At 35.0% G+C, this 11,668-nt stretch overlaps 1 protein-coding gene across 1 annotated transcript; it reads right to left on the reverse strand.

Annotated features, from left to right (window-relative positions):
• Positions 1 to 304: 304 nt before the first annotated feature.
• Positions 305 to 11,348, reverse strand: LOC132558345 (tetraspanin-18-like). Its single transcript, XM_060222895.1, has 7 exons — positions 11,301 to 11,348; positions 6,687 to 6,917; positions 6,221 to 6,295; positions 3,931 to 4,041; positions 3,290 to 3,523; positions 2,248 to 2,331; positions 305 to 385 (listed from the first exon to the last, which is right to left on the reverse strand). The coding sequence occupies exons 1-7, from the start codon at positions 11,346 to 11,348 to the stop codon at positions 305 to 307; spliced, it is 864 nt and encodes a 287-aa protein (XP_060078878.1).
• Positions 11,349 to 11,668: the final 320 nt, after the last annotated feature.

Genomic DNA, 11,668 nt, shown 5'->3' on the forward strand with positions numbered 1-11,668 from the left:
CTTAGCTGGTCCAACAAAATGACATGGCTATACTCAGTTATTTCATCCTCATATCTTAATTTTCCAGAAGGAATATCAGATTGCATTTAATTATTTAACAATTAAATCTTTACAGAACATCAAAACTATCACTTTGAAAATCATGATCAAAATGAAGGACTTAATCCCCTCATTATACAATAGACAGACGCCAGCGCCTGTCTCTCCCCTTTCCGATCGCCACTGTGAACCATTACATAATGATTAACCCCAACCAGCGACGTGGACCCCGTCCCTCATCCAAACATGGATGATACATGGAATCTTAATCGTCCTTTTCATCATTCTGGTCTTTCTCGTCCTTTTCCTTCTTTATCAAGCAGCACGCGGCAATGACACCCAAAAGCTAAAAAATAAAATAAAACACGTGATATTATTTTTGATTTTATACCAAACAATAATACAATAGTAAACATAAAGATTTGTATTTGAAGGATAAGAATCATATCGTCGTTTTATTATTCCGCACAGAACAATACACACAATCAGCGAGACAAGTTAACATTCTGCGCAGCTTGTGAAAACGATGTATATTTTTGTCTTTACTCCAGCCAACTTAATAAGGATGTGTGCTGTTTTACTGTGTCCTGCTTTTCTTTTTAGGGTTCTATAATTTTCTTCTTTTCTTTTTTTTTTAACCTTTTTATCAATTCTTATTTAAATTTATCTAATTTTGAATCAAGTCAGATTAATCATAACACATCTTCACAAGCCGGAATATGTTTGTGTCAATGTGCACAAGATTATTTTAATCAATTTCAACAGTTCTCGCTCCATTTTTCTGGTTCTGTTTACCCAGACAAAAACATTCTAGAACGCATCTAGAGAGTATAAAAATATTTGACATTACTTAATACAGTTTTGTTTACAATATATTAGAACTAACACGCTGGTATATTCCCTGGAAGGTTATAAATATACATGTAATTTATCATAGCAAACACCCATTTCAAAACATTCCAATTAAAGATTTATTTTAAATATCCCGATATTGAATTCTTAACTGTCATACATCTTGAAGTTATTGTACGATATTAAAACTCCCCAATAACTGTCTCATGTGTTCTAAATCAGTTCTATACTTGAGAAGAGATAAGACTCCCTAATAGTTTTGTCTTTATGGGCCTTTTATATGTTGTGTAAATAAACCATTCCTTTCAGTACACTGTTCATGGGATATTTTCAAAATGAAGTTCTTGGTTGCCGGGCGTTTCGTTAACATCCCGTGGAGTTTACTATATAACTCGTTTGTTTCTATTAAATCTTATATATCACTTTCTGTAAACTTACTGGTAAGTTAATAATTCATTTGTTTCAGATGTAAATCTTAGAGATAATGATCCATGGATCTGATCTATTTTAATCCAGCAATATTTACTTTTTTATATTTTTATTCTCTTTTTATTCTCCGGCTATTTGGACGTCTAGTACACTTCTACATGTTGTTTTGTACAAGCCTTGAAACAAAGGGTTTTTTATTGAAAGCTGTCCACTGAATTCAAAAGTATACTTTACAACATTCCAAATCAATGGAAACGTTTGCTCCTTACTTTCTACCAAAGTGCACGTACTTGCATTATCTGTAACCATATACGCGTCATTGTTACACTCTCTTAAAACATTGCTGTTATCATATCTACATATATACTCCCCAACAACGTGTTAGAAAGTTCTTATACATTTATATAATGTCGGTCTGACCGTCTTTTTGCTTTTGTTTGACATGCTATGGAACTAGTTAAGTTAAAATCGTTACATAGTGATAGTATCCCCCGCGGAACTCCTCGGCGCTTTAATGCTGTATCATATGTTCGGTAGATTACATCAGTAATGTTTCTGTCTCGCCATCTTGTCAGCTCTGTTTTTCTCAGCATGACGAAGCTTTTCTTTAATGATGTTCAATAATCCCCAGACTATACTAGTATTCTTAACATTGAATTTCCCCTGTTATCGTGACAAACGAATTATCTTATTCTTTGAAATTACATCGATAAATATAAACACATCTGTTTGATGGTTTCGTGTCACTACTTTTATTACAAACAGATAAATGATTTTTCTTCCGATGCTGGTCTTATCTTGCTTGTTTTTTCCATAGAGAGTTACAAAATGTGAGTATAATCGATTTAATCCTTCAACAACTGAACAGAAATTGAGAACTACAGAATTATATACGATATTTTTTGATTTCTGAGGAATTGAACCTACCTCCATCCCCGCGATTCCGGCACCTACACCTATGACAATATTGAAGTACTGGCTAAAACGGTCCTTGATAGCCTCATAACAACCCTGAAATACAGAAAGCACTTCGTAACGTAATACTAATACCGGTAACGAAGTAAAGAAAACATAGTGCATGGGACTCCTTAACAACATGATAATGACGCATGTTTTCAGTCAAGATTTTGAAAGAGTTCACAATAGCCGTGCACTTCCTCCATCTAAAACCTCTATTGAAATTTAACCCCCTATTTGTTGTAATATTGTAAAAGAGTCGTTAGATGTAGTTTTGTTCGTCGGAACAATCTGAATCACTTTATCTCATTCTTAAACGCTCCGTCACCTTGACAGCATTCCATAAGGAGTCATGTTCTGGTTAACGTTTGTAATAGTCAATCAAACATCCCATAAGGAGTCATGTTCTGGGAAACGTTTGTGATAGTCAATCAAGCATCCCATAAGGAGTCATGTTCTGGGAAACGTTTGTAATAGTCAATCAAACATCCCATAAGGAGTCATGTTCTGGGAAACGTTTGTAATAGTCAATCAAGCATCCCATAAGGAGTCATATTCTGGTAAACGTTTGTAATAGTCAATCAAGCATCCCATAAGGAGTCATATTCTGGTAAACGTTTGCAATAATTAATCAAACTACCGCTTACTGAATATTTCAATTGAATTAAGGTGGGCGGGAAAACTTGCATACTTCTAAGTGTGCAATAAGTCATTTCATCACAACATATTTACAAAAGCTAGAGCATGTCTATACGTCAGTCCCATTTAAACACTGGTCCCTTTGCTCACTCCTACGAGAAGAATAAGGGAGAGAGAATAAAGATGTGCATTTTTATTAGCTTGTCAGCGACATGGAATGTCATAAACAAACTCAGGTGCAGTCTCCTGTAGTAGCCTTAATGTGAATATTCAAACATGAACCAACAATGGAACTGAACTAACAATGTAACATTTTCATTTCGTTCAAAATATTGGCAGTACACTAATTTGGATGAAAAACTCAAATCTTTACCTTTGACGAATATGAACTCGATTGTGTAATGGGACACGTGTTATTGGTCATAGAGTTGAGGAATCCTGTAATATCACTTGGGAAGAGAGCCATGTTAGAGAACTCGCAGCAAGTTGCAGGTATTGTGGCCACGCCCACCACGTAACTTCCGCCACCTGCGTCGTAAGCGTAAGTCGTGTTCCAGTTTGAAATGGAGGCGTATTCCGTCCCATTGTCAACGCCGCAGCATTGAAACTACAACACATATATGATATTGAGACGAGAAGCAATGTGGTTTTTTTATAAATCTACTATATTTTCTATTCAGATTCACTGCCGAGACATTATAGACATAAGTGGCTAATATGACGACATATCATTTTGATTGGTTCGTGGACACGTGGAAGGATTATGAAAGGAAACTAGCCTTCACTGCAAATATATTACTTCGTGTTTAACAGAAAGTTGATCATGAGCATTTGATATATATTTTTTTTTTACGTTTTTAAGCCATTACACACAAAAAGTCAAAATTTCATTACGTGTTTCCAAATCCTGTTACGGTAGTTAATGTCTTTCAAAATACATTTCTGAATCCATTCACTAAACGACGAAGAAATCATATACATGGGAAACAATCTAGGATACTGTTAAATACTTACATAGATATGGGCGATGTCAAAGGCGAGACTGACAATATCGGACGTATCGTATGGACCTTTGTAGCGGGTCTGTTGTAACGCCTTAAGGTTATCACGGGCATACGTCTCAAACTACAAATAAAGCGTTCTTATCAAGAAACTGATGTCTAACATTAAAATAAGCATGACTGGTAATCTGAATAATTGGACTGATCGCTTCGATTGCCTTCACAACAACATTTGAAGAAATGTCATCCTCGATACTCGTTACGCTTACTACCACACCCTACAGCCCCGGGTGGTTCTGTGTGCGACACCTTGTGGACAAGACGGGAAGACTAGTTTGCTCCGTTGGTGTGCATCAAACCTCGAATGTCACAAACTGGAATATTGTATTTGCTTTCAAGTTGGGTGTCGCTACTTTGTAATCTTCTAAGTAGCTTATCAGTCTGTGATTGGCCAGATTTTTTCTTCTGAATCCCGCTCTAGACCAATCAAATTAATCCACTTGTGCTCTTCAGTTTTGCAATGATATGTTCCAGGTGTGCAAAGAGCAATAGTGAGCGTAACTTCTGGAGTATTGAGGATGGATACAAGTTTAAGTACATGTATATATGTATTTTTGTTGAGATAAACTTGAAATGATAGTCCAAGAATCTACTCACTGATTATGATGAACGGTCACCAGAGCATACTCTGTTATTTCCAGTGATAGTACGTCTTTAAGAACCTTACGATTTATTTCATGGGAAGTAGGACCAAGTGGTCCAATTCGAGGATTTATTTCAAATTCTCATCTGTGAACGAGACATTACTTACATGGAATCACTAAGATTTACAAAGTGAGTGTCGTCGATGACGCAGAAAACACTTACGACTCAGGAACACCTGGTCCCGTAAAGTTTTTCAAGAGTCTTGAAGTAAATTTTGTTTGTTTGTTTATTTGTTTTTCTTATTATTATTTTACAATCTTTTCATTGATTTGGAGTTTGAATTTCTGTACATATGTCGGTATTGTTTTTAGCCTCGATCATTTTGTTGTTCATCCGAGGTCTTAATGACTCTCCCAATACCAAAAGGTAAGTTCATTTCTCATCCCTGTTTAACATCATTATTGATCACAATACTTTCATTTTGGATGTCAAGGTAATTTTCATGTTATGTCTTTGGATTCACCGAAAGTACGAACTTAAATATAGCCATTTTGATAAAAATCAACGACAGAAAATAAAATTAAATGGTGTAATTTGAAGACACGGAAGTTCTAGAACGTCTCGTTTCTCGATTTTTCCTTGCCGATTAACTGCACCGGAAACTGCAGCCTCTCGAATAGAACGTTAATTTGAAGTCTCAGTTCTTAGTCGAGTCTGTCGAGAGGAATATTTTTATTTCTGCTTGTTACCAGGTTGGCAGATTAAGTGACGATCGACCAGAATACGCGGTTATCTGTAGATATACATTATAGTAATTACACTATTGGTCATTAGGTAGAACCATTGTCTTCGTAATATTAATCTCCAGAACGTATACCTACAGAATAGTTTGACAACTTTAAACGCCTTCTGGAGAAATAGTTTGTTTTATATACGAACGTCTCTTAGTGTCTGCAGGCGCACTTGAAGGTGTTATGTGTGAAAGGCTACGATATAAGTAAGTATCAAACTTACGGAACTGATGTAGATTTTATAGTTTTACCACACTGAAGTATACTGACAATAGACACAATATGGGCAAACCAGTCGTTACACTACCACGACGCTGTGCCTTAAGTAAGAATGAGTAATACCATTTGTATAGATTGTGGGTATGTCTCGAAGAATAAATCCACAGCCGCCTTCACATGGGCGAAAGCTTAACTAAAGGCAAAACATGATCTCAAGTGTCAAGGTAGACATTAGAGAAAATGGTTGTTCACAAAGACCACACTACATATGTAGTCACCTGTTGTCTAATGGAGACAGCAGGCACAGTTCCTACCTCCTACCTGTGGGGTTATGTTACAGGAGAGAGTAAAACTCTTTAGTGAACGCGTCAATTGTTGACTAGAAATGGCTGTTGACTGCCGGTTTGTTTTTCTTTGAATTTACCAGTTTAAGTCGAACTGTTTTAAAAATGAAGACTTTATTCAAAGACATATATTTTCACCTGGTGTTCAAAGAACCTTACCTTACGCATAATAGGTTCGTGAAGGCTTGTTTATAATTTTCTTTAAAAACCGATTAACCTCTGACAGGTACATAAAACCACACGTTTGCCTCAAAATGGTACATGAAGCCCTGTTGGTCCCTAACTGGTACATGAAGATACCTACCTGGTCCTTGTAGATAACTGACAGAACCACCGCTGTACCTTGTGCTAACAGAATGGTACCTACAATAACAATATACTGCAAAAAACAAAATAGGTTTTAGTATTTGGCGAATTGAATTTTGTATTCTGACACATAGAGTGCATTTGGATCAAGGATTTAATCAAATTAAGATAGTCTAATTATTTTATTATTGGTAATTAAATTAAAGAAATATATCAAACGGCGTTTTCAGAGTTTACTTATCACACAACGTTCATATGTGATATTTATAGATCTTTCGACGTCATCACTTTGCTTTTCTGATTTTTCAAAATGGAACACAACTCGAATATTTTGATATTTTAAGCTTGACAATATCAACATTTTATAAACATGTAGTGTCTTACTATTTCCCTAAATTGTTCGACTCCCTTTAGGACCTAGGATGTCGATATAATGCCCGTACGAGGTACAGATTGATACCTACTATTATCAGACACTTGTTGTTCTCGCAGCATGCTCCACAGAAGCCCATCAACGACGTTATAAAGACGAAGCCACCCAGCCCTATGAAGACATAAGCGGCCGTTTCTATCAGTGATGGTGTCACGACGTCATCAACATTGAGGGAACTGGTGGCACTCCTGGTCAGTACCAGGATCTCACTCTTGTCCATCAGGATGTAGATCCCTCCAGCCAGACATCCTCCACCAAACAACTATAGGCAGCAATGAAAACGATATTCATATCAGTCTGAACAAACAAACAAAATAAAAGAGTCAGATAGATCTTCCGAAGGTACACTTATATTGGACGTTCTTCTAAAATCCTCAGGTACTATAGAACAAAATAAAATGTGAAGTTTATTGAATCCTTTGATTTTTCCCAGGTGCCTCCAAGATTTCAAAATAACCTGTTGCAGGATGACCCACGGAGGGATTCTTCGGTTAATATCTTATTATGAAAACATTTGTTCAAATACGTATGGAACGATGCGGAGCCCGTTAACTGACATGCTCCATACTTACTTTATTTCGTTTTTTCGAAATAATAATTCGTTTTTTCGAAATAATATTTCGTTTAAACGAATTATTATTTCGAAAAAACGAATTATTATTTCGAAAAAACGAATTATTATTTCGAAAAAACGAATTAATATTTCGAAAAAGCGAATTAATATTTCGAAAAAACGAAATAATATTTCGTTTAAACGAATTATTATTTCGAAAAAACGAAATAATATTTCTAATAAACGAATTAATATTTCGAAAAAACGAAATAAAATAAACATGGAGCATGTCAGTTAACGGGCTCCGTAGAACGACACATTATTTTCTTATTACTTTTTAGTGCGATAACATCGTCAACTATTGCTGATTTGGCCTGAATTTTCAAAGTGGTTTAAATGGTTGCTATTATCCTAACGATAAACCAGTTTTGAATAACATGTATGCCCGACTTGTGAATTGATTTAGCATAATTGCCATAATTCTTGCAAAAAAGCGTACCAGACAGGGATAATTTTTTCATCAATGCAAATTGATTTGGTATATTTTACATAATTCTTGAAAAAGTGTAGCAGACAGGGATAATTTTTCATCAGTTTTGATTTAAAAATTTAGAAAAGGATCAACAAATTGTATATAAAATATGTACAAACAGCGAGAGAATTTTAAGAAATATCTTTACTATCCCTGTGAATCCTTAGGGAAATATCAAGATAGTAGATGGCTGCCCAGTGAGAGAAATATCGTATTGAGAAATATTCTATATCTTTGTGCGATATGACGCTTGACGTGTTTGAGGCTGGTTAGTTTTTTGTATGTTGGTTCCCTTGTTGTATATTAGTACTTCGTTCTCATGTGAGAATGTAATATTTCCTACATGGGATGACATTGCCGGTGTCGGCCATGAAGCAGAAAACACTTACTCTTCCGGAACACATGGTATCTTTCTTCTTGATTTTTTTCATGAAAAGTCATTTGTTGTACTTGAACATGAATATACTATACCTACATGGACAAGTTTTGAATGAATTATTTGTGAGCTGATGTGATTCTACATAAGTTACCTAATACATAAATAGAGTTAAGAAGACGGAAACACTTTTTCTTTAACTTGATCCAAAGGATTCAGAAAAATGTATTATCTTCTATACTCCCTAAAATCATAAAAAGAGATGAACATTTTCAATGTTCGCTACTACCTTAGTTGAAAGACATGCCAAAACATTACTATACCTAACGTACCAGTAAGTAAACTAGTTTGGAATAAAATATGTCAAAATTATGCCTATGTTATAAGTAAAAGGGGTAGCAGACAGAAATACTTTTTTTAAAGTAACCTTGATCTTAATTCAGAAAATGATTAGAAATCGTGTCTAAAACACCGAGAACAAGCTTTAAACATGCGTTTCATATCAATGTGACAAATTATCAAGGTATGACGAAAGTTGAAGATTGGCCAGTGACAATCATGTCATTTTGCGACTCACCTATCACATTAAATGAGAAAAAATATAGTAGCCACAGCTGTTTGCATATCAACTTATTGAATCAGAATATCCGGTGAAACCAAGTCATTTATGTTGTATATCAGTTTTTAGTGTTATACTGCTTATGTAGACATATAAATACATGTTTCTTTTCATGATTTCTCTTTAGTCTGGTTATTTGGTGACATATTCAATAATTGGTTTTGACATCTAAAAGAAAAAACATATAAGGATTTTTTACAACTGATCTTCTTCCCCAAGATTGATGATTAAAAGTTGATAAATGCCCCCTTTAAAACATTGAGACGAAGTTATTTTATGTATATCTTATGTGGCTGATTTTTCTTCAAAGGAATGCGTAAACAAAATGATACATTTTACTACTTCTTTTGTTCATCCTACTTTCTCATGTTATGAAATTATCGTTTAAAAATAGAAATGTGTGCACTGTTTAAAATGTGTGATTTTGTTCAGTATTTTACTTTCTTAGATAGGGTTAAGTCAATTTTGATAAAAACGTCATCATTATTTTTAATAGTAGTTTTCTATCAGTAAACAGCACAAGACACCAGGAAATGGATGGTGTGATATTGAACTCCTGACAAATACAAAACATTGCTTGTAATCATAAATAGGTAATGCATTATATAGAACAGTTCAGCCTATTTACAGCAGCAAATAACATGTATTTTTTGCATAACAAATATTATTACTGAATTATCATTGATGTCATTGATTTGATCTGCAATACCACATTCGCATAGGAACATGCAAGTGGTGATGGATGATATCCTCGATATTTTCAAGAATGGATGAAACAATTCTTTGAAGTCGAAGGCATTGTGACTGTTGTTGGGGAGGCAAATGTGATTCCAAATTATTATCAGAGTCTTTCAAAGCAGCGTCCAAGGTCCATGTCAGAGGACTCCATTACACACGAGTCTAAGAAGAACCTGTTGATGAAGAAAGTGTCTCCAACGGTATGTATGCCTTCCAAAAGTTCAAAATTTTGAGCAACATCAGTCATGAAATCTAAACCGCAATGACGTTTATCTGAAGGCTTATTAGTTAAAAGGATATCTTGTTAATGGTGTTTGTAAAAAAAATCATGTTTGCCACACATGTATCGGTGTGTGTAATCTAATTTAAGGGGATATATAGATTCATTATAAACTCTGATGAAGACAGTTCTTAAAAACTGTAGTATCGGATAATCGGATAAATCATATATATATATTTCATGACTTTCAATACACACTCCCCCTCTCCTCCAATGTCGCTCACATGGTATTCTATGTTTGTCAAAAATAGAATCAGTGTTTAACACAAATACATTAACACTTACAACATTGGTTTTCAAAGTGAGCACATCCAATCATTTTTAACCATTTCCCACGACAAAGACCTTCTGATACTCATCTCTAAACAGTGTCACAGTTATTACCTGGTTTATAGGTAAATGTCATTTCTTCCTTTCTCGAAATTTGTCGGGCTTCTGGTTTACCATAATGTCTATTGCAAGTTTTGACAAATTTGACCCTTTGACCTTGAATATGTTTTTTTTTCAAATTTTGTCGGGTTCATCGCAGATACCTATTAACCAAATATAATGCTTTTGTGCAGTTTGATTAGGCAGAAGATGTTGCTTTAAGGTTTTAACAAATTACACAACTATGACCTTAAATAAAAGTCAAGGTTATTTTCTTCCACAAACTTTGTCGGATGTTATCTAACAAACCTATTAGCCAAACACTATCCTTCTGTCCCTTTTAGTTAGTCAGAAGAAAATGTATTAACATTTTAAAATAATTTGAACTCTGTGACCTTGAATAAGGGTCAAGGAAAGTCACTTCTTTTCGCAAAGTTTGTCGGGCTTCATTCTAGGAACCTGAACAAGTGTTACTTATAAATATATCATTTAATTCAGTGTGGTACTAGAACAAGTGTTACTCATAAATACAGAATTTGATTCATTGTGGTATTAGAACATGTTTTTACTTTTACAACAATCAAGTTTTTCCGACATATGATAAGCACTCATGTTGGCACCGCTGGAAGTACGCGGTTGGATTGAAACAAGTTTAAGTGGATTACTGCCCCATGATCAGCCGGGGACTTATTGAGGCGGAGGTTCCTTTTAGTAGCTGGTGGCTACTTCACAGAACAACACAAGGGAGGCCCGCCTGATGCCATTTAGAGTAATTAACGTAAAGCTCTTGCCAATGAACATCATGGCATCATCACAGACCGGTCAGTTTCTCAGTTTCCCGACAAACACTAACCATTTTTGATAGGGAGCATCGAACTATGCACCTCGGATCTTCGCTCTTAAGTTACGTAGGCCAAACTTGAGCTCTAATCGACAGAGCTTTTGTTTGAGGGTACACCGTATAGCGAATGAGATATCATATTTTTAAAAGTAGCTTATGTCTAAAACAACAAAAATATGCAGACGTGTAACAAACTTTAAAAATAATCAAACGAGGACGAAATATGATTAAAAGAAACAAAAAGTACCAGGAGATCAATGAGAAAGTACCAGGAGAATAGGACCAGACAACTATATTGCCGTCAATGTTCAGTAAATGTCAAATGTGGAACACTTACCAGAAATATGGTGTTAAATCCAATCAGATAGCACTTGGCACACCCCATCGTTCATATAGAGCGCGACTGTGGTGGTCACGTGCAGAGTCGTTGTCACGTGTAGGAAGGTATTTAGCGTGGGGTGAACGACTTATGTTGAAATTCACAATTTGATTTTCCTTGTCTTAACCCTTAAAACAAGGAAATAAAAGTTGTTGTGAATATTGTCAGCCGTATTTCAATTTTCATTTATCAATAAATAAGTATCTCTAACATTCCCTGGTGATGCACGTGTTTATGAAAAAGACACTGTATAATTGTAAATGGACCGTTGGTGTTATCACACTAACATAGGAAATATTATCTACAAATTCAAACTATATGAAATT

Source organism: Ylistrum balloti, unplaced genomic scaffold, assembly GCF_031769215.1.
Source record: "Ylistrum balloti isolate Yb309-2 unplaced genomic scaffold, AGI_CSIRO_Ybal_v1 Utg369658, whole genome shotgun sequence".
NCBI classification, from domain to species: Eukaryota; Metazoa; Mollusca; class Bivalvia; order Pectinida; family Pectinidae; genus Ylistrum; species Ylistrum balloti.

Excerpts from the sequence above, each read along its gene's own strand:
- LOC132558345 (XM_060222895.1), bottom strand. The coding sequence starts at position 11,348 with ATGGGGTGTGCCAAGTGCTATCTGATTGGATTTAACACCATATTTCTG. Across the intron at positions 6,918-11,300 it reads GATTTAACACCATATTTCTG|TTGTTTGGTGGAGGATGTCT; the intron begins GTAAGTGTTCCA and ends TGCTGCCTATAG. Across the intron at positions 2,332-3,289 it reads CGAGTTCATATTCGTCAAAG|GGTTGTTATGAGGCTATCAA; the intron begins GTAAAGATTTGA and ends TCTGTATTTCAG.